This window comes from Haematobia irritans, chromosome 1 (genome assembly GCF_050003625.1).
Source record: "Haematobia irritans isolate KBUSLIRL chromosome 1, ASM5000362v1, whole genome shotgun sequence".
Taxonomy (NCBI): domain Eukaryota; kingdom Metazoa; phylum Arthropoda; class Insecta; order Diptera; family Muscidae; genus Haematobia; species Haematobia irritans.
In genome coordinates, this window is record NC_134397.1 from 38,990,264 (window position 1) to 39,011,821 (window position 21,558).

The 21,558-nt window shown below is 22.4% G+C and overlaps 1 protein-coding gene across 4 annotated transcripts in view; it reads right to left on the reverse strand.

Annotated features, from left to right (window-relative positions):
- Positions 1-4,279: 4,279 nt before the first annotated feature.
- Positions 4,280-21,558, reverse strand: part of LOC142220634 (aquaporin AQPcic-like) — an 81,712-nt gene continuing 64,433 nt past the window's right edge. For all 4 annotated transcript variants that reach the window (XM_075289870.1, XM_075289872.1, XM_075289871.1 and 1 more), the window contains exons 2-3: positions 4,780-5,344; positions 4,280-4,707 (exon numbers count right to left, since the gene is read on the reverse strand). In XM_075289870.1, the coding sequence (XP_075145985.1) occupies positions 4,495-4,707; positions 4,780-5,313 (747 nt within the window). In that variant the 5' untranslated portion in view covers positions 5,314-5,344 and the 3' untranslated portion in view covers positions 4,280-4,494. The remainder of the gene's footprint in view (positions 4,708-4,779; positions 5,345-21,558) is intronic.

Genomic DNA, 21,558 nt, shown 5'->3' on the forward strand with positions numbered 1-21,558 from the left:
AATTTTCGTGAAATTTTTTTCTGTGTACGATACAAATTTCAGAAGAAGAAAGCAGTCGAACACTTTTAAATTAAAGATTTTTAATTTAAAGAGTGTTTCTTAAAATCACAAATGATGTTTTTTCCTTTGAGGAAAATTTGCCACACTTCATAGACATCAGAGATGGTCTGTATCAAACTTTTTTAGGTTTCCGACTGTCGCAACGTTGTAAACGTTGTAAACGTCACATACGTGTCGTAAATGTAGTAAAAGTAACAAAAGTCGCAAACTCAAAATACTTTAGTCGCGTCAGCTAGGCAGCAAATTCGATGATATGCGAAGAGAAGGTTTTAGTCCCCAATTTCCCCTATTGCCTTTTGCACGAGTACAGGCTAACCGTGGATTTTCTCGTCCTTTCTTAGCTTTAAGTTCAGCCTCCAGTCCAAGATAACCCCAATGTATTTTGCACACTCACCAACGGGAATCTCGATACCACCTAAGAAAATAGGCTTGACCGTGGGAAAACTTTCACAAATTTCTGCAGAAACTCACAGCGAATGCTGTCAAACTAAATTAAAAAATGTTCAGGATTTCTTCTATTCAAAATTAGGTTTTATTTCTATAGAAAATTTTGTCAACATTTTATTATTATAAAAAATTTTATCAAAATGTTATTTCAGTGGAGAATTTTTTCAAAATTTTAATTCGATACAAAATTTGTCAAATTTTAGTTCTATAGAAAATTTTGTCAAAATTTTATTTCTGTAGAAAATTTTGTCAAAAATTATATTTCTATAGAAAATTTTGTCAAAATTGTATTCCTGTAGAAAATTTTGTCAATATTTTATTTCTATAGAAAATTTTGTCAAAATTTTATTACTATAAACAATTTTATCAAAATTTTATTTTTATACAAAACTTAGTCAACATTTTTTTTATAGAAAATTTTGTCAAAATTTTGTTTCCATAGAAAATTTTGTCAACATTGTATTTCTCTATAAATGTTGTCAACATTTTATTTCTATATAAAATGTTGTCAAAATTCTATTTCTATAAAAATTTTGTTAAAATTTTATTTCTATAGACCATTTTGTCAAAATTTTATTTCTGTAGAAAATTTTGTCAAAATGTTATTCCTATAGAAAATTTTGTTAAAATTTGATTTCTATAGAAACTTTTTTTAAAATTTTATTTCTATAGAAAATTTTATCACAATTTTATTTCTATAGAAAATTTTATCACAATTTTATTTCTATCGAAAATTTTGTCCAAATTTTATGTCTATAGCAAATTTTGTCAAAATTTTATTTCTATAGAAAATTTTGTTAAAATTTTATTTCTATAGAAAATTTTATTAAAATTTTATTTCTATAGAAAATTTTGTCAAAATTCTATTTTGAGAAAACATTTTGCCAAAATTTTATTTTATTTCAGCAGAAAATTTTGTCAACATTTTTTTATCACTACGTTCGTCTATTACTTTTATTGCACTAAAAGTAATAGAGGAACGTAGTGGTACTACTCTAGTTTTAAGCTATATGTTGTTGTTGTTTTACACTTGAATGTTTTGTATACATCGACTCCTGATGAAGCAATTCAATGTAATTGCGAAATATTGAAAAATAAAGAAACCAATACATACAAAAAACGATCTCAAGCTTGATTAATTATTTTCTATTAAAATTTTATTTCAATAGAATTTTTTTTTTTTTCAAAATTTTATTTCTATAGACAACAACATTGTCAACATTTTATTTCCATAGAAAATGTTGGCAAAATTTTATTTCTATAGAAAATGTTGTCAAAATTTTATTTCTATAGAAAATTTTGTCAAAATTTTATTTTGACAAAAACAATTTTAAATTTTATTTCTATAAAAAATTTTCTCAAAATTTTATTACTAACAAATATTTTGTCAAAATTTTATTTTGACAAAAAAAAATTTTAAATTTTATTTCTATTGAAAATTTTCTCAAAATTTTATTACTAACAAATATTTTGTCAAAATTGTATTTCAGTAGATAATTTTGTCAAAATTTTATTTCTATAGAAAATTTAGTCAGAATTTTATTTCTATAGACAATTTTGTCAACATTTTATTTCTATAGGAAATTTTGTCAGAATTTTATTTTGACAAAAAAAATTAAAAATTTTATTTCTGTAGCAAATTTTCTCAAGATTTTATTACTAACAAATATTTTGTCAAAATTTTATTTCAGTAAAAAAATTTTGTCAATATTTTATTTCTATAGAAATTTTTGTCAAAATTTTATTTCTTTACAAAATTTTGTCAAAATTGTATATCTTCAGAAAAAATTGTCAACATTTTGTTTCTATAGAAAATTCTGTCAAACCTTTTTTTCTATAGAAAATTTTTTCAAACTTTTATTTCTATAGAAAATTTTGTCTAAATTTTATTTGTATAACAAATTTTATCAAAATTTTATTTACAGAAAATTTTGTGTTTTTTTCTATAGAAAATTTTTTCAAACTTTTGTTTCTATAGAAATATTCGTCTAAATTTTATTTATTTACAAAATTTTGTAGAAATTGTGTTTATTTAGAAAAAATTGTCAACATTTTTTTTTCTATAAAAAATTTTGTCAACAGGTTTATTTTTATAGAAAATTTTGTCAAAATTTTATTTCTATTGAAAATTTTAAATTTGTTTTTCTTTAGAAAAATTTTTCAACATTTCATTTGTATAGAAAAATTTGTCAAAATTTTATTTCTATAGAAAATTTTGCCAAATTTTATTTCTATAAAAAATTTTATCAAAATTTTATTTATACAGAAAATGTTGTGAAAAAAATTCAAAATTTTATTTCTATAGAAAATTTTCTCAAAATTTTATTACTAACAAATATTTTGTCAAAATTTTATTTCAGTAGAAAATTTTGTAAAAATTTTATTCTATAGAAATTTTTGTCAAAAGTTTATTTCTTTACAAAATTTTGTCAAAATTGTATTTTTTTAGAAAAAATTATCAACATTTTATTTCTATAAAAAATTTTGTCAAACTTTTATTTCTATAGAAAATTTTTTAAAATTTTATGTATATAGATAATGTTGCCAAATTTTATTTCTTTAGAAAATTTTGCCAAAAATTTTCTAAAGAAATTTCTATAGAAAATTTTGTCAAAATTTTATTTCTATAAAAAATTATGTCAAAATTTTATTTCTATAGAAAACTTTTTAAAAATTGTATTTCTGTAAAAAAAAATTTTCAACAGGTTTATTTTTATAGAAAATTTTGTCAAAATTTTTATTTCTATAGAATTTTTTTTTTTGTAATTTTATTTCTGTAGAAAATTTTGCCAACATTTTATTCATATAGAAAATTGTGTGAACATTTTATTTATATAGACAATTTTGTCAACATTTTATTTGGAAAATTTAGATGGATAGCCCTTTGATATTCAGGAAAATATATGTCCAACAGTACCCCAAAATTCTTCTCACCAGTTTGTGTGAAGTGGCCATACTATATTTTAATACAGTATTCATTTTGAATCACATGTTTAACATCTATCAACATTTTTCTTCAAAAATGAACCATCGATATACTAGACTGTTGAAAAAGAGTTTCGTAATAGTAACGCAATTTGTCATAATAATTGAGACAACGAATCAATTTCATAAAAACAATGAAACTTTTCATTAGTTTTAATGAATTTTAAATAAACAGTTTAAACAAATCATGCTTTTAATGAACATTCTCACTCATACTATTAATGAACATTGTCATTGTCTCAATGACAATTTTTTGTTACATCAATACAACACTTCCATTTATATTTCGCTTTAAACTTAACGAATCATCTCGGTGCCATAATGTTAATGTTAGTTGTTGCGCCAATTCGAACTATTAATAAAAAATTTTAAATTTTAATTAATGAAAAATTTCGTATTATTTTTAAATTTCGTAGCCCTATATGTAAAAAAAGACATCTTATTGTCAAATTGTATAATAAAAATACTTTTTTTTTGTAATTTAAGAGATTTTCTCAGTTTCTTTTATTTATTTATTGATTTTGTTTTTTTTTTTGTTTTTTTTTTTTTGATAAAAACAAGAAAATTCCTCAAAAAGAAATGCAATTACAAAAAATATAAAAAATTTAGACATATGTTATTTTTTCTTGTTTTCTCTCTTGATAAAATATAGAAGTAGTATTATTGCACTTTGAAAAACTTAAATTTAATAAATATACATATATTTAAATGATGTATTTGTGGTTTTGTATCTCTCTGTTTTTTTTTCCTCAAAATAAGAAAATTCTTAAAAAAAGATTATCATAAATTTAGTTTAAGGTTTTTTCTCTCTCTCTCCGTCTTTCTTTGGATAAAAAAAGAAGAGTTTAGAAAAGAAAATAAATTCTATATTTGGTTTCAGGATGTGTCCTAAATCGTGTATAGCTAAAGACAATTGTATCATATGGCAATACTGTCCTCCTTGTTAACCAACTTGATAGGTAAAAAGCAGACAGACTTAAGTAGATGTGTTATAAGTGCGGTTTATGACAAGGGAACTTCTTCCATGGCACGCAATTTATGATGGATGGGTTCTTCTTTAACCTCACGACGGAACACAATCTTATAACCGAAGGCAGCAATAACAGCGGCAGACATGGGTCCAACCCAATAGACCCAATGGGCTGTGAAATTGGAGTGCCACAAAGCAGGACCAAAGGAACGGGCAGGATTCATACTGGCACCAGTGAAGGGACCCTAGACGAGAGACGGAGAAGAAAATATATCAAAAAGTTAATTTTAGTTATTATTTCATTGAGTTAAACTTACAGCTGTAATGGCCAAACAAGCAATAGCCAAACCAAAACGTATTGGTACTGAATCATGAAATTTGCCATTACGTGGATCCCAAACGCCACAGCAAACCAAAATCAAAATGGCAGTGATTATGAATTCGATCATTACACCTTGAGTTGGTGACAACAGCTTATGCGGTATCGTTACACACAAACCGGCCGGTGTGCTATTAATTAAACTTTCCGGAAGGACAACCTTCAGCAAACCATAGCCAATGAATCCACCCAACATTTGACCACAAAAATAGATAATGGCCATGGGGGCAGAGACCATGTCATAGATATAGGCAGCCACAGTAACGGTAGGATTTAAATGGGATCCAGAAACACAGCCAAAACATTGAATAACCACCATGACAACCAAACCGAAATTCAAAGTCATTTGCAAATGATTATTGTGGAAGTCCTCGGTGCTGACACAACCCATACAGCCCAAGAAGACCAACATGGCTGTGCCAAGTAATTCGGCCAGAAAACAGCAGATTTTATCCAATGTGTCAGCTTTCATTTTGATTTTCTCACGTAAACTGCTACAGCAACTGCAAGGAAAACCATTGAAAAAGTACTAAATTAATAAATGGCATTGGAATAATTGAAAGACATTTTTTTTTATTTAAACAATTTTAATATAATTAAAAATATATTTTAATTAAAAGCAATTAATAATGGCCCTGAGATTATGACAACAATATATCAATAGAAAGTAAATGTTATTTTTAGATTAGTTGTACGACTTATCTCATTGTGCATTGAATTCCAGCAAAAAAAAACGTCGTAAAAAAAGGTAGTGAAATATTTTTTGGATCCGTAAAGGGTAAAATATTGGCCATCATATTTAAGATCGTACAAAGAAGGGGACCTTACCAACCATTGGAGGGTTACTATTAACTTCAAAGAGAGTTATTTTGTGATGATATATAACTTTCCATACATTTATAATTTCTGAATTTGTTCAGAAATGTCCAACTAAGAGATATTTCACTATACTATAGAAAAAAATTTTGGCAAAATTTTCTATAGAAATACAATTTTGAAAATTTTTCTATAGAAATAGAATTTTGTCAAAATTTTATTTCTATAGAAAATTAGAAATACAATTTTGACAAAATTTTCTATAGATATAAAATGTTGACAAAATTTTCTATACAAATAAAATTTTGACACTAAAATTTTGGCAAATTTTTCTATAGATATACAATTTTGGCCAATTTTTTTTTATAGAAATAAAATTTTGACAAAATTTTCTATAGAAATAAAACGTTGACAACATTTTCTATAGAAATAAAATTTTGGCAAAATTTTCTATAGAAAAAAAATTTCGGCAAAATTTTCTATAGAAATAAAATTTTGAAAAATTCTTTTAAAATTTTGACAAATTTTTCTATAGAAAACAATTTTGGAAAATTTTTTTATAGAAATAAAATTTTGGCGAAATGTTCTATAGAAATAAGGTTTTGACAAAATTTTCTATCGAAATAGAATTTTGAAAAAATTTTCTATAGAAATAAAATTTTGACAAATTTTTTTTATAAAAATAGAATTTTACCTAAATTTTCTATACAAATAAAATTCTGACAAAATGTCCTATAGAAATAAAATTTTGACAAAATTTTCTATATAAATAAAATTTTGACAAAATTTTCTATATAAATAAAATTTTGAAAAAATTTTCTATAGAATTAGAATTTTGACAAAATTTTCTTTAGCAATAAGCTTTTGACAAAATTTGCTATAGAAATAAAATTTTGATAAATTCTTCTATAGAAATAGAATTTTTACAAAATTTTCTATATAAATAAAATTTTGACCAAATTTTCTATAGAAATAAAATTTTGACAAAATTTTCTATAGAAAAATTGTTTATAGAAATAAAATTTTGGCGAAATGTTCTATAGAAATAAGGTTTTGACAAAATTTTCTATCGAAATAGAATTTTGAAAAAATTTTCTATAGAAATAAAATTTTGACAAATTTTTTTTATAAAAATAGAATTTTAGCAAAATTTTCTATACAAATAAAATTCTGACAAAATGTCCTATAGAAATAAAATTTTGACAAAATTTTCTATACAAATAAAATTTTGAAAAAATTTTCTATAGAATTAGTATTTTGACAAAATTTTCTTTAGCAATAAGCTTTTGACAAAATTTTCTACAGAAATAAAATTTTGACAAATTCTTCTATAGAAAAAGTATTTTTACAAAATTTTCTATATAAATAAAATTTTGACAAAATATTCTATAGAAATAAAATTTTGACAAAATCTTCTATTGAAATAAAATTTTGGCAAAATTTTATATAGATATAATATTTTGACAAATTCTTCCAAAATTTTGGCAATTTTTTTTTATAGAAATAAAATTTTGGCGAAATGTTCTATAGAAATATGGTTTTGACAAAATTTTCTATCGAAATAAAATTTTGAAAATTTTTTCTATACAAATAAAATTTTGACAAAATTTTTTTATAAAAATAGAATTTTAGCAAAATTTTCTTTACAAATAAAATTCTGACAAAATGTCCTATAGAAATAAAATTTTGACAAAATTTTCTATATAAATAAAATTTTGGAAAAATTTTCTATAGAATTAGAATTTTGACAAAATTTTCTTCAGCAATAAGCTTTTGACAAATTCTTCTATAGAAATAGAATTTTTACAAAATTTTCTATATAAATAAAATTTTGACAAAATTTTCTATAGAAATAAAATTTTCACAAAACTTTCTATAGAAAAATTGTTTATGGAAATAAATTTTTGGCGAGATGTTCTATAGAAATAAGGCTTTGACAAAATTTTCTATCGAAATAGAATTTTAAAAAAATTTTCTATAGAAATAAAATTTTGACAAAATTTTTTTATAAAAATAGAATTTTAGCAAAATTTTCTTTACAAATAAAATTCTGACCAAATGTCCTATAGAAATAAAATTTTGACAAAATTTTCTATAGAAATAAAATTTTGACAAATTCTTCTATAGAAATAGAATTTTTACAAAATTTTCTATATAAATAAAATTTTGACAAAATTTTCTATAGAAAAATTGTTTATAGAAATAAAATGTTGGCGATATGTTCTATAGAAATAAGGTTTTGACAAAATTTTCTATCGAAATAAAATTTTGAAAAAATTTTCTATAGAAATAAAATTTTGACAAAATTTTTTTATAAAAATTGAATTTTAGCAAAATTTTCTTTACAAACAAAATTCTGACAAAATGTCCTATAGAAATAAAATTTTGATAAAATTTTCAATATAAATAAAATTTTGAAAAAATTTTCTATAGAATTAGAATTTTGACAAAATTTTCTTTAGCAATAAGCTTTTGACAAAATTTTCTATAGAAATAAAATTTTGACAAATTCTTCTATAGAAATAGAATTTTTACAAAATTTTCTATATAAATACAATTTTTACAAAATTTGCTATAAAAATAAAATTTTGACAAAATTTTCTATATAAATAAAACTTTGAAAAAATTTTCTATAGAATTAGAATTTTGACAAAATTTTCTTTAGCAATAAGCTTTTGACAAAATTTTCTATAGAAATAAAATTTTGACAAATTCTTCTATAGAAATAGAATTTTTACAAAATTTTCTATATAAATAAAATTTTGACAAAATTTTCTATAGAAAAATTGTTTATAGAAATAAAATGTTGGCGATATGTTCTATAGAAATAAGGTTTTGACAAAATTTTCTATCGAAATAAAATTTTGAAAAAATTTTCTATAGAAATAAAATTTTGACAAAATTTTTTTATAAAAATTGAATTTTAGCAAAATTTTCTTTACAAATAAAATTCTGACAAAATGTCCTATAGAAATAAAATTTTGACAAAATTTTCTATATAAATAAAATTTTGAAAAAATTTTCTATAGAATTAGAATTTTGACAAAATTTTCTTTAGCAATAAGCTTTTGACAAAATTTTCTATAGAAATAAAATTTTGACAAATTCTTCTATAGAAATAGAATTTTTACAAAATTTTCTATATAAATACAATTTTTACAAAATTTGCTATAAAAATAAAATTTTGACAAAATTTTCCATAGAAAAATTGTTTATAAAAAAAAATTGGCGAAATGTTCTATAGAAATAAGGTTTTGACAAAATGTTCTATCGAAATAGAATTTTGAAAAAATTTTCTATAGAAATAATATTTAGACAATAGAAATAAAATTTTGACAAAATTTTCTATAGAAATAAAATTTTGACAAAATTGTCTATAGAAATAATATATTGACAATATGTTTTATAGAAATAAAATTTTGACCAAATTTTCTATAGAAATCAATCTTGGCAGATTTTTTTTATAGAAATAAAATTTTAACAACATTTTATACAACTCAAGGGATATTTATATCCCCAAAATTGTCGCTAATAGGAGGGATCATTCATAAACTCAAAGAAAAGATATTTTTTCATTCTAATTACAAAAAATTGATCGAAATCTAAATAAATAAGATTTTTTAAATTTGCTAGATTTGTGATATTTTTTTTTTTTGTTTTTGTCAAAATTTGGTAGATTATTTATGGTACGAGTTTTACCCTAATTTGCTAAAAATTTTGCACAAGGAGTACAATTGATAGTGTCGCAAAGTGTGTCAAATTCGGTTCAGATTTAGATATATTTTCAGATATAGATATATATTTAGATATACTCCGATTTACGTGAAATTTTGCACAGGGAGTATAATTAATATTCTAGCTATGCATGTCAATGTTGGTTGAAAATGGTTCAGATTTATAAATACCTCACACATGTATCTTTCGCTCGATATACACTCATACGACCACAGAGGCCAAAATTTTACTCCGATTTACGTGAAACTTGGCACAAGGAATATAATTTGCCATTCTTACTATGCATTAGAGTGTCAAAATCGGACACCGGTTAATCGGATTCAATTACACAAACCGAAACCGGATAGTGAATAAAATAGTATTTTCGGAAAATTGCTAAAACCGGTTTTTGTCCATTGGTTAAGCGGTTTTCTGTATTTCATATAGTCGGCAGTTCCGACTTGAGACATTCCTGGTTTCTTTATGGAGAAGTGTTTCACGTTTTTATAATGAGTGTGCCATCTTTTAGTCCATTTATTTGGACTCAGTTTTATTATCCCATATAGCCCAAAGGCAGCTTTGGGAGGTTAATAAAACAATTCACGATAGCTTCTAGTTGCAAACGTCCGTCCGTATAAATAAATTTATTATAATTTATAATTGTAATAATTTAAGTTATAAATAAATATTTTGTTTTCACATATTAGCGTCGAAATTTTTTCTTAAAAAAAAATAAAAAATAAATTTTTAATCGTCATCTAAATATACACAAAATACGAAATGATTTATTAGGCTATCAAATACTTCATACTTTTCTTCAGGGAAAATAGTTATTCCAAGAGCACCATCAACAAAAAGGCTTTTTTGACTACTCAACATAAATACAATTATTTAATTTTTTTCCTTAAGGAAAAGAGTGACACATTTTTGTAGTTTTTGTAAATGATTGTACCATATTTTATTCATACTTCAGTAGTTTTTTTTTTATTTAAATGTATCCATAAAACCAAAGACAGCTTTACGAGGTTAATAAATTACTTAAATTTAATTTTTATTTTTTTTTAATTATTATTAAGCAAAATTTATTTAAATTTATCTATTTCTACAAAATTTCCACCAAAAACATTTGTTAAACAATGAAATAAATTTTTTATCGCTTTGGTTGATATTTTTCATTTAATTACATTTTACAAAATTTTTCTATATCGCTACATCTCTTAATCAATATTTTCTAAAAAAAAAAAAAACATTATTTAGTAATAATCACACAATAAATTCCCCATAAACTTGAAAGTCACAACAATAAACACACAACGAAAAAAAAACAAAAAAAAAACTCCACACCTTCGAAACGAATCTTCAGCTGTCATTTTTCTTCTTTAGTTTCAATAGAAAGAAACACAAACACACAAAACCGGATTTTTTTTTATTTCCAGAATTAGAACCGTAAACTTGGAGTTTGTCAATGCAACAAATAAAACTCTTGCACTACACTTTAATGAAAAATTTATCTTCTGTTCTGTTTTCCGTCTGACAAATTCTATAGACTTCCTCACATCTTAAGATCACGTTGGAAACTGTGAGTCTTTGGATTGCTATGCAACGCATAAATGCAACCACCAATAACCCCCCATGTCTGGTGCAAGAATAGCAATTTTTGTATCTTGTGAGTTACACAAACAACACCAATAACCACAGAGATTTCCTGTACCAAACACGGTTGCCACTCGAATCAGAAATAATCTACCGAAATTAAGAGAAAATTTTACCAAAAACTACCAAACAAAAAATTTCTAAAATTTTATATCAATAGAAAATTTTGTCAAAACTTTAAAAAATTCAATAGAAAATTTTGTCAAAATTTTATTTCTAAAACAAACTAATTTCTGTGGAAAATTTTGTAAAAATTTTATTTTAATAGAAAATTTTGTCAAACATTTATTTTTATAGAAAATTTTTTCAAAATTTTATTTCTATTTAAATTTTTTTCAAAATTTTATTTCTATGGAAAATTTTGTCAAAAATTTATTTCTATGGAAAATTTGGTCAAAATTTTATTTCTACGGAAAATTTTGTCAAAATTTTCTTTTTATAGAAAACACGGTTAAAATTTTATTTTTATAGAAAATTTTGTCAAAATTTTATTTTTATAGAAAATTATGCCAACATTTATTTTTATAGAAAATTGTGTCAACATTTTTTTTAAAGAAAACTTTGTCAAAATTTTATTTTTATATAAAATTATGTAAAATATTTTATTTCTATAGAAAATTTTGTCAAAATTTTATTTTTATAGAAAATTTTGTCAAAAATTTATTTTTATAGAAAATTTTGTCAAAAATTTATTTTTATATAAAATTTTCTCAAAATTTTATTTCTACAGAAAATTTTCTCAATATTTTATTTCTATAGAAAATTTTCTCAATATTTTATATCAATAGAAATTTTTTTCAAAACTTTAAAAAATTCAATAGAAAGTTTTGTCAAAACTTTATTTCTATAGAAAATCTTTTCAAAATATTATTTCTATAGAAAATTTTGTCAAAATTTTATTTCTAAAAAATTTCATTTCTGTAGACAATTTTTTCAAAATTTTATTTCTATAGAAATTGTTGTCAAAATTTTATTTCTATAGAAAATGTTGTCAAAATTTTATTTCTATAGCAAATTTTTTCATAATTTTATTTCTATAGAAAATTTTATCAAAATTTTATTTCTATAGAAAATGTTCTCAAAATTGTATGTCTATAGAAAATTTTCTCAAATTTTTATTTTTATAGAAAAGTTTGTCAAAATTTTATTTCTATAGAAAATGTGGTCAAAATTGTATATCTATAGAAAAGTTTGTCAAAATTTTATTTCTATTTAAAATTTTTTTCAAAATTTTATTTCTTTAGAAAATTTTGTCAAAATTTTATATCTATAGAAAATTTTGTCAAAATTTTATGCCTATAGAAACTTTTCTCCAAATTTTATTTCTATAGAAAATTTTCTCAACATTTGATTTCTATAGAAAATTTTCTCAAAATTTCATTTCTATACAAAATTTGGTCAAAATTTTATGTCTATAGAACATTTTTTCAAAATTTTATTTCTATGGAAAATCTTGTCAAAATTTTATTGTTATAGAAAATTTTGTCAAAATTTTATTTCTTTAGAAAATTTTGTCAACACTTATTTCTATAGAAAATTTTTGTCAAAACTTTATTTCTATAGAAAATCTTTTCAAAATATTATTTCTATAGAAAATTTTGTCAATAAATTTGTTAAAAATTTTATATCAATAGAAAGTTTTGTCAAAATTTTATACCAATACAAAATTTTCTCAAAATTTTATTACTATAGAAAATTTTCCCAAAATTCTATGTCTATAGAACATTTTTTCAAAATGTTATTTCTATGGAAAATCTTGTCAAAATTTTATTGTTATAGAAAATTTTGCCAAAATTTTATTTCTTTAGAAAATTTTGTCAACACTTATTTCTATAGAAAATTTTGTAAAAATTTTATTTGTATGGATAATTTTGTCAAAATATTATTTTTATATAAAAATTTGTCATAATTTTATTTTTAAAAAAATTTCATTTCTGTAGAAAATTTTGTCAACATTTTATTTTTAAAAAATTTCATTTCTGTAGACAATTTTTTCAAAATTTTATTTCTATAGAAAATTTTGTCAAAGCTTTATTTCTACAGTAAATTTTGTCAAAATTTTATTTCTAAAAAAGTTCATTTCTGTAGACAATTTTTTCAAAACTTTATTTCTATAGACAATTTTGTCAATACTTTATTTCTATAGAAAATTTTGTCAAAATTTTATTTCTATAGAAAATTTTCTTAAAATTTTATTTCTATAGAAAATATTGTCAAAATTTTATTTCTATAGAAAATGTGGTCAAAATTGTATATCTATAAAAAATTTTGTCAAAATTTTATTTCTATAGAAAATTTTGTCAACACTTTATTTCTATAGTAAATTTTGTCAAAATTTTATTTCTAAAAAAGTTCATTTCTGTAGACAATTTTTTCAAAATTTTATTTTTTTCTATAGAAAATTTTGTCAATACTTTATTTCTATAGAAAATTTTGTCAAAATTTTATTTCTATAGAAAATTTTCATAAAATTTTATTTCTATAGAAAATATTGTCAAAATTTTATTTCTATAGAAAATTTTCACAAAATTTTATTTCTATAGAAAATTTTCTCAAAATTTTATTTCTATAGAAAATATTGTCAAAATTTTATTTCTATAGAAAATGTGGTCAAAATTGTATATCTATAAAAAATTTTGTCAAAATTTTATTTCCATTTAAATTTTTTTAAAATTTTATTTCTATAGAAAATTTTGTCAAAATTTTATTTCTATAGAAAATTTTGTCAAAATTTTATATCTATAGAAAATTTTGTCAAAATTTTATATCTATGGAAAATTTTGTCAAAATTGTATATCTATGGAAAATTTTGTCAAAATTTTATTCCTAGAGAACATTTTCTCAAAATTTTATTTCTATAGAAAATTTTGTAAAAATTTTATTTCCATAGAAAATTTGAAAAATTTTATCTCTATAGAAAATTTACTCCAATCTACCAAACAATAAAAAATCTATCATTTTTGGTAGAATTCTACCAACTGTGGCAACCGTGGTACCAAACCGCCAGACACATGGGCAACCATTGTAGAACAAATATGAGAGACCGTAAGTACGCTAGCTAATGCGGTATTACCAGTAATTCTTGATTCTTGATGCGTGTACGTACGTCAATATTTGGTGGAGTCAAATGCAATTCCAATGTGACGTTAACCTCTTCATTTCACACATTGTTCAAATATTTAACGGCTCCGGTTTCTTCGGCCTATGAACAATTTTATTGCATCAATAAATTTTAAATAATTGATTAAAGTAATTTAGGTCAGCAATCAGGAGACGTTATTCAATGGGACAGAAATATCATTGTCCATATGTACTTCACATTGTAACACTCCAAACATTTGAAGGATGACAATTTCCATCAATAAGTCATCAGTGTGAAGTACCCTTCAGAATTATCTAAGAAAATTCTGAAGGCACATACTCAATCACTCAGAGTTCATTAAATTCTGAGTGATTGAATATATCCAGCAATTGTACCGTTGTGCAACTTTAATGGCATATATGCCACTTTTTTCAAGCAATGATACTTTCGTGCAACCAATTTTTCATTTTTATGCCACTTTTACTATCAAACCAAAATAAGATTACGGATGTTATCGGTGCAATATAGGTTAGGTTAGGTGGCAGCCAGATGTATCAGGCTCACTTAGACTATTCAGTCCATTGTGATACCACATTGGTGAACTTCTCTCTTATCACTGAGTGCTGCCCGATTCCATGTTGAGCTCAATGACAAGGGACCTCCTTTTTATAGCCGAGTCCGAACGGCATTCCACATTGCAGTGAAACTACTTAGAGAAGCTTTGAAACCCTCAGAAATGTCACTGGTCTTACTGAGGTGGGATAATCCACCGCACTTTTCTATGAATGACACCTTTTGTGCCACTTTTTAGAAATGATAACCTATATTGTTCTAATAAAATTTTGACAAAATTTTCTATAGAAATAAAATTTTGACAAATAGAAATAAATCTCTGAGAAAATTTTCTATAAAAAAATGTTGACAAAATTTTCTATAGAAATAAAATTTTGACAAAATTTTCTATAGAAATAAAATGTTGACAAAATTTTCTATAGAAATAGAATTTTGAGAAAATTTTCTACATAATTAAAATTTTGAAAAAACTATCTATAGAAATAGAATTTTGAGAAAATTTTCTATGAAATTAAAATTTTGGCAAAATTCTCTATAGAAATAAAATTTTGACAAAATTTTCTATAAATAAAAAAAATTGAAATAGAATTTTGACAAAATTTTCTATACAAATAAAATTGTGACAAATTTTTCTATAGAAATAAAATTTTGACAAAATTCTCTATAGAATTAAAATTTTGACAAAATTTTCTATAGAAATAAAATTTTGACAAAATTCTTTATAAAATTAAAATTTTGTCAAAATTCTCTATAGAAATAAAATTTTGACAAAATTTTCTATAGAAATAAAATTTTGACAAAATTTTCTATAGAAATAAAATTTTGACAAATTTTAACAACATTTTCTATAGAAATAAAATTTTGACAAAATTTTCTATAGAAATAAAATGTATACAAATTTTTTTATGGAAATAAAACATTAACAATATTTTCTATAGAATTAAAATTTTGACCAAATTTTCCAAATGTTAAAAGAATAATTGTCTTTTAACCCTTAAATGCGCACTGTATCTTTTAAGATACAAGCAGAAGAAAATTTTCTCCGAATTCTATGAAATTAAGTTTGCTGTATTTAATACATTATAACGCTATTTTAAAAATATGGTTTTCCGGAAAATTTTTTGTACTTCTTAATAATCTGCAGTCAAAATTAAAAATCAAATTTTTACTAAAAATTCAAAAAACTACAAATTGGAAGTTAAATAATATTTACCAGAGATGAAAGTAATATTGGTAATTCCATTTTCCAACCTAGAAAACATTGTAACTTTTTCATAATATAATTTCAGCAAAAAAATCTCTGCTTATTATAACCAATAGAAGAGTTTATGCAAGTTTCTACCGGACCAACCTAAGCACAGTTTTTACTCATTTTCTAAAAATATTTAATAGATACATTTCACTTGTCATTTGCCATCAATAAGGAAATGTTCACAGTAGTTGATGAAATACTCATGTCAATAATCAATTATTTTATTTGCTTTCTACCCTACTTTGGATCAGACTCAATTAATCCAACTTAAATGCGTAAATTATCACCTTTTATGTGTTTGTGTTTTTCTAAAGAATAAAATCAAATAAATACGCGAATATCCAGTAGGAATGTTAATTGAGTAATTTGCATAAGAAATTTATACATAAATGTTAAAATCCCCACTATAAACCGGAGGGTATTTATATGCAATTAACACAATCCGATAAATTGTGCCAGAAGTAGGCAAAAGAAAACATGAGTGTTAACAATCATAAAAAATTGTTAGTGAATAGAAGGTAGACACATTCCAGACATTTGTGGGAGTTAATACGCATATGGAATTAATCGTAATCACATAAGATTTCAAGGTTAATATAGAATACATAGAGACAGATAGTTTAAAGTAGAAAATTTATATGCTGGGAACTGTCTGAATAAATCACAGTTCGCTGTGCCCTTCTAAGGGATTCATGGATGAGTTAGTGACACGGTTGCCACAGTTGGTAGAATTCTACCAAAAATGGTAGATTTTCCACTGATTGGTATATTGGTTGAATTCTTGATATTTTGGTAGATTTTGCAAAATATACCTCTTCAAACATCAATTTTCTATAGAAATACAATTTTGACCAATTTTTCAATAAAAAAAGTTTGACACAAATTTTCATTAAAAATAAAATGTTGGCAGAATTTTCTATAGAAATAATATTTTGACAAAATTTTCTATAGAAATAAAATTTTGAGAAAATTTTCTATAGAAATAAAATTTTGACAATATTGTCTATAGATATAAAATTTTGACAAAATTTTCTATAGAAATACAATTTTGAGAAAATCGTCTATAAAAATAAAATTTTGACAAAATTTTCAGTTATTTTTGTAAACTTTTTAATAATAAAGAAAATGTTTGACAAAATTTCTATAGAAATAAAATTTAAACAAAATTTTCTATAGAAATAAAATTTTGACAAAATTGTCTATAGAAATACAATTTTGACAAAATTTTCTATTTAAAATAAAATTTTGACAAAATTTTCGTAGAAATAAAATTTTTAACCAAATGTTCTTTAAAAATAAAATTTTAACAAAATTTCCTATATAAATAAAATTTGGAGAAATTCTATAGAAATAAAATTTTCACAATATTTTCTATGGAAATAAAATTTTGACAAAATTTTCTATAGAAATAAAGTTTTGACAAAACTTTCTATAGAAATAAAATTTTGTCAAATTTTTCTATAGAAATAAAATCTTTACAAAATTTTCTATAGAAATAAGGTTTTGACAAAATTTTCTATAAAAATAAAATTTAGACAAAATTTTCTATAGAAATAAAATTTTGAGAAAATTTTCTTTAGAAACAAAATTTTGAAAAAATTCTCTATAGAAATACTATTTTGACAAAATTTTCCATAGAAATGAAATTTTGACAAAATTTTCTACAGAAATAACATTTTGACAAGATTTTCTATAGAAATAAAATTTCGACAAAATTTTCTATAGAAATAACATTTTGACAACATTTTCTATTGAAATAAAATTTTGACAAAATTGTCTATATAAATAAAATGTTGACAAAATTTTCTATAAAAATAAAATTTTAACAAAATTTTCTATTGAAATAAAATTTTGACAAAATTTTCGTTAGCAATAAAATTTTGACAAAATTTTCTATCGAACTAAAATTTTGACGAAACGTTCTATAGAAATAAAATTTTGACAAAATTTTCTGTAGAAATAAAATTTTGACAAAATTTTCTATAGAAATAAAATTTTGAGAAAATTTTCTATAGAAATAAACTTTTAATAAAATTTTCTATAGAAATAAGATGTTGACAAAATTTTCTATAGACATAAAATATTGACAAAATTTTCTATATAGATAAAATTTTGACAAATTTTTCTATAGAAGTGAAATTTTGACAAAATTTTCTATAGGAATAAAATGTTGACAACATTTTCTATAGAAATGAAATTTTGACAAAATTTTTTATAGAAATAAAATTTTGACAACATTTTCTATAGAAATACAATTTTGACCAAATTTTCTATAGAAATAAAATTTTGAGAAATTCTATAGAAATAAAATGTTGACAATATTTTTGATAGAAATAAAATTTTTACAAAATTTTCTATAGAAATAAAATTTTGACAAAATTTTCTATAGAAATAAAATTTTGACAAAATTTTCTATAGGAATAAAATTTTGATAAAATATTCTATAGAAATAAAATTTTGACAAAATTTTCTATAGAAATAAAATGTTGACAAAATTTTCTATCGAAATAAAATTTTGACATAATTTTCTATAGAAGTAAAATGTCGACAAAATTGTCCAAAAGAGATCATTTTGACAAAATTTTCTATAGAAATAAAATTTTGACGAAATTGTCTAAAAAAATAAAATTTTGACAAAATTTTCTATATCAATAAAATTTTGACAAAATTTTCTATAGAAATAAAGTTTTGACAAAATTTTCTATAGATATAAAATTTTGTCAAATTTTTCTATAGAAATAAAATTTTTACAAAATTTTCTATAGAAATAAGGTTTTGACAAAATTTTCTATAAAAATAAAATTTAGACAAAATTTTCTACAGAAATAAAATTTTGATAAAATTTTTCATAGAAATAACATTTTGACAAAATTTTCTATAGATAAAAAATTTTGACAAAATTTTCTATAGAAATAAAATTTTGACAATATTTTTTAATAGAAATAAAATTTTGACAACATTTTCTAAAGAAATAACATTTTGACAAGATTTTCTATAGAAATAAAATTTTGACAAAATTTTCTATAGAAATAACATTTTGACAACATTTTCTATTGAAATAAAATGTTGACAAAATTTTCTATAGAAATAAAATTTTAACAAAATTTTCTATAGCAATAAAATTTTGACAAAATTTTCGTTAGAAATAAAATTTTGACAAAATTTTCTATCGAAATAAAATGATGACAAAATTTTCTTTAGAAATAAAATTATGACAAAATTTTCTATAAAAATAAAATTTTGATAAAATTTTCTATAGAAATAAAATCAAATTTTGATTCTTTTAATTTTGGTAGATTTTTGGTAAATCTTTCTTTAAATTTTGGTATAATATTTTTGGCACGTGTGGCAACCGTGATTAGTGAGGATTTCAACAAAAATTTGATGTTGTGTACATTACAGAATTTTGGGCCACTCTCGTCTGAAATAAACTTTCTGAACCATAAAATTTTTCTAAGTCGCCTGTCATGTTTATCTCCCCTGAGTACTTAGCAGCATTTCAAAATAATATCTAAACTCTGGACCATATCATTCAGTACAGTTTTATTTTTGTTTTGTAATTTAAATTGCAAATTTATAAATAAAACAAACATTACTTTAGGCTCCCTGTATCTCTAATGAAAGACAAATAGCAAACGAGTAGGGTGCTTATTATTATTTGCAAATATTCTCTTTAATTGCTACATTTGGGTAAACAAAAAATATCATTATCGGCCAGTAAAATATAGACATAAAATAGAGACATGCGTTTTATTGTACCATATTTACACGCACATAATTGCCTTAAGTGCCTTAAATAATCAGTTGTCGCCATCTATTATCGATTAGATAAACATTCGACAATGTTTCGTCAATAGAATCGAATCATTAGAGATAATTTATACAATGTGGCCGTCGACGGGTCAATATTCAAATATTTGTTTTGGAGGTAACAAACAACACGGTGTAAGCATTTCAAAGCTCTTGGACGGCTTTATGGATCTTAGCAATGACAATGGCATTAGGTAATTTCGCCGAAATTTATAGAATAGGGTATGAACTTGGAGTTTGTTCTAGATTATAAAATAACATTTGTAGAATTATCTATCAAGAAATTAATTTGAAACTGAACGGATTTTTTGTATAATTTAATATTATTTATATAAATCTAATTTAATTAAGTTTTAATTAAATTTCATTAAATTAAATTATAGCAAACTGAATGGATTTTTTGTATAATTTAATATTATTTATATAAATCTAATTTAATTATTTTTTAATTAAATTTCCTTAACTTAAATTATAGCAGTTTAATTATTTTATTTCAATAAAATTTATTTTAGTTAAATATAACTTAATAAAATTTATTAATTTAAATAGTTAAATGTATTTTTTAATCATTTATATTCAGTTTCATTTAAATGACCGTGTAATTTATTTATAACTAATACCAAATTCAAAAAACTAGTATGTATATAAAAACTAAAGCATTGAGGCCATCTGCAAATTTTATTTATTTTAATTAAATTGTGTTTAGTTAAATCGAATTGTATAATTTAATTTATTTTCTTTTAAATATAATTTAAAATTTAGTTATTAAATTATTTAATTAACTCGATGCATTGTATTAATTTAAAGTTTTGATTTATTTAAATTTTATTTATTTATTTATTTTATTTTTCTTCTTTCTATTAAATAAAGTTAGTTAAATTAAATTGTATCTTTTAAGATAAAACAAAGAAATCAAAAACTTGTTACCATCTCCTCCATATATTTCCAATTGATAAGCTTGATCTATCCAGTGGCAATATTTTTTTTGTAAATTAAAGTTTTCATATCATTTCAGTTTTGTTTTAATTTATTTTAATTTTAAATTTTTTTTTATTTTAATATTGGGTTCATCATTCAAAAGTACAGTTCTTCTTTCGTTCCAGGAGACCTTTTAAGGCTCAAAAGTGTATCAAATCCAAGAGCTAGGGCTACAAATCACCATCCTCATCATACATAGCCAATTGATGAGCTTGATTGATTGGTAAAAGGAGCTCTTTACAATCTCTGGTAAATTCCTATGGCAATATTTCTCAGTTTACAAGTCACTGACCTAGAAATCTTGATAAGATATCATCGATGAAAACTAAGTTCAATTAATAATGTCAATTATCATAATATTATTATTGTTTTTATTACTAGCTGCAAGTAGCATTTCCATCAACAATCCTATAAATGCAATAACAACATTCTGCAAGTTACCATACTACAAGGAGAGTTGCATTGTATTTTGCTATAGAACAAAACAAAAACCACATCGAAAGAAAATCGAAAGTGAAAAATTAAAAAAAAAACTGAAAGTAAAACAAAATTCATATTGATTGATGGCCTACGTAGAGAACCATGGACTTCATGGACACTTCAAGTGAAATGGAATTGGAATAATGCCATTTGATTGACTAACCATCACCGTCCACACAGTGTCACCACCATGTCATGATAGCATCGAAATCAATGCAACAACCATAATTATTTTTGTCCATGGTTTTCAGCATATATAACACGAATATAGGCGATATGAAATGCGTATCTTATGAATTTATGGCGCGTACATTTAAAAATAACCCCCAACGAATTGAATTGCTCATCAATTGAAAGAA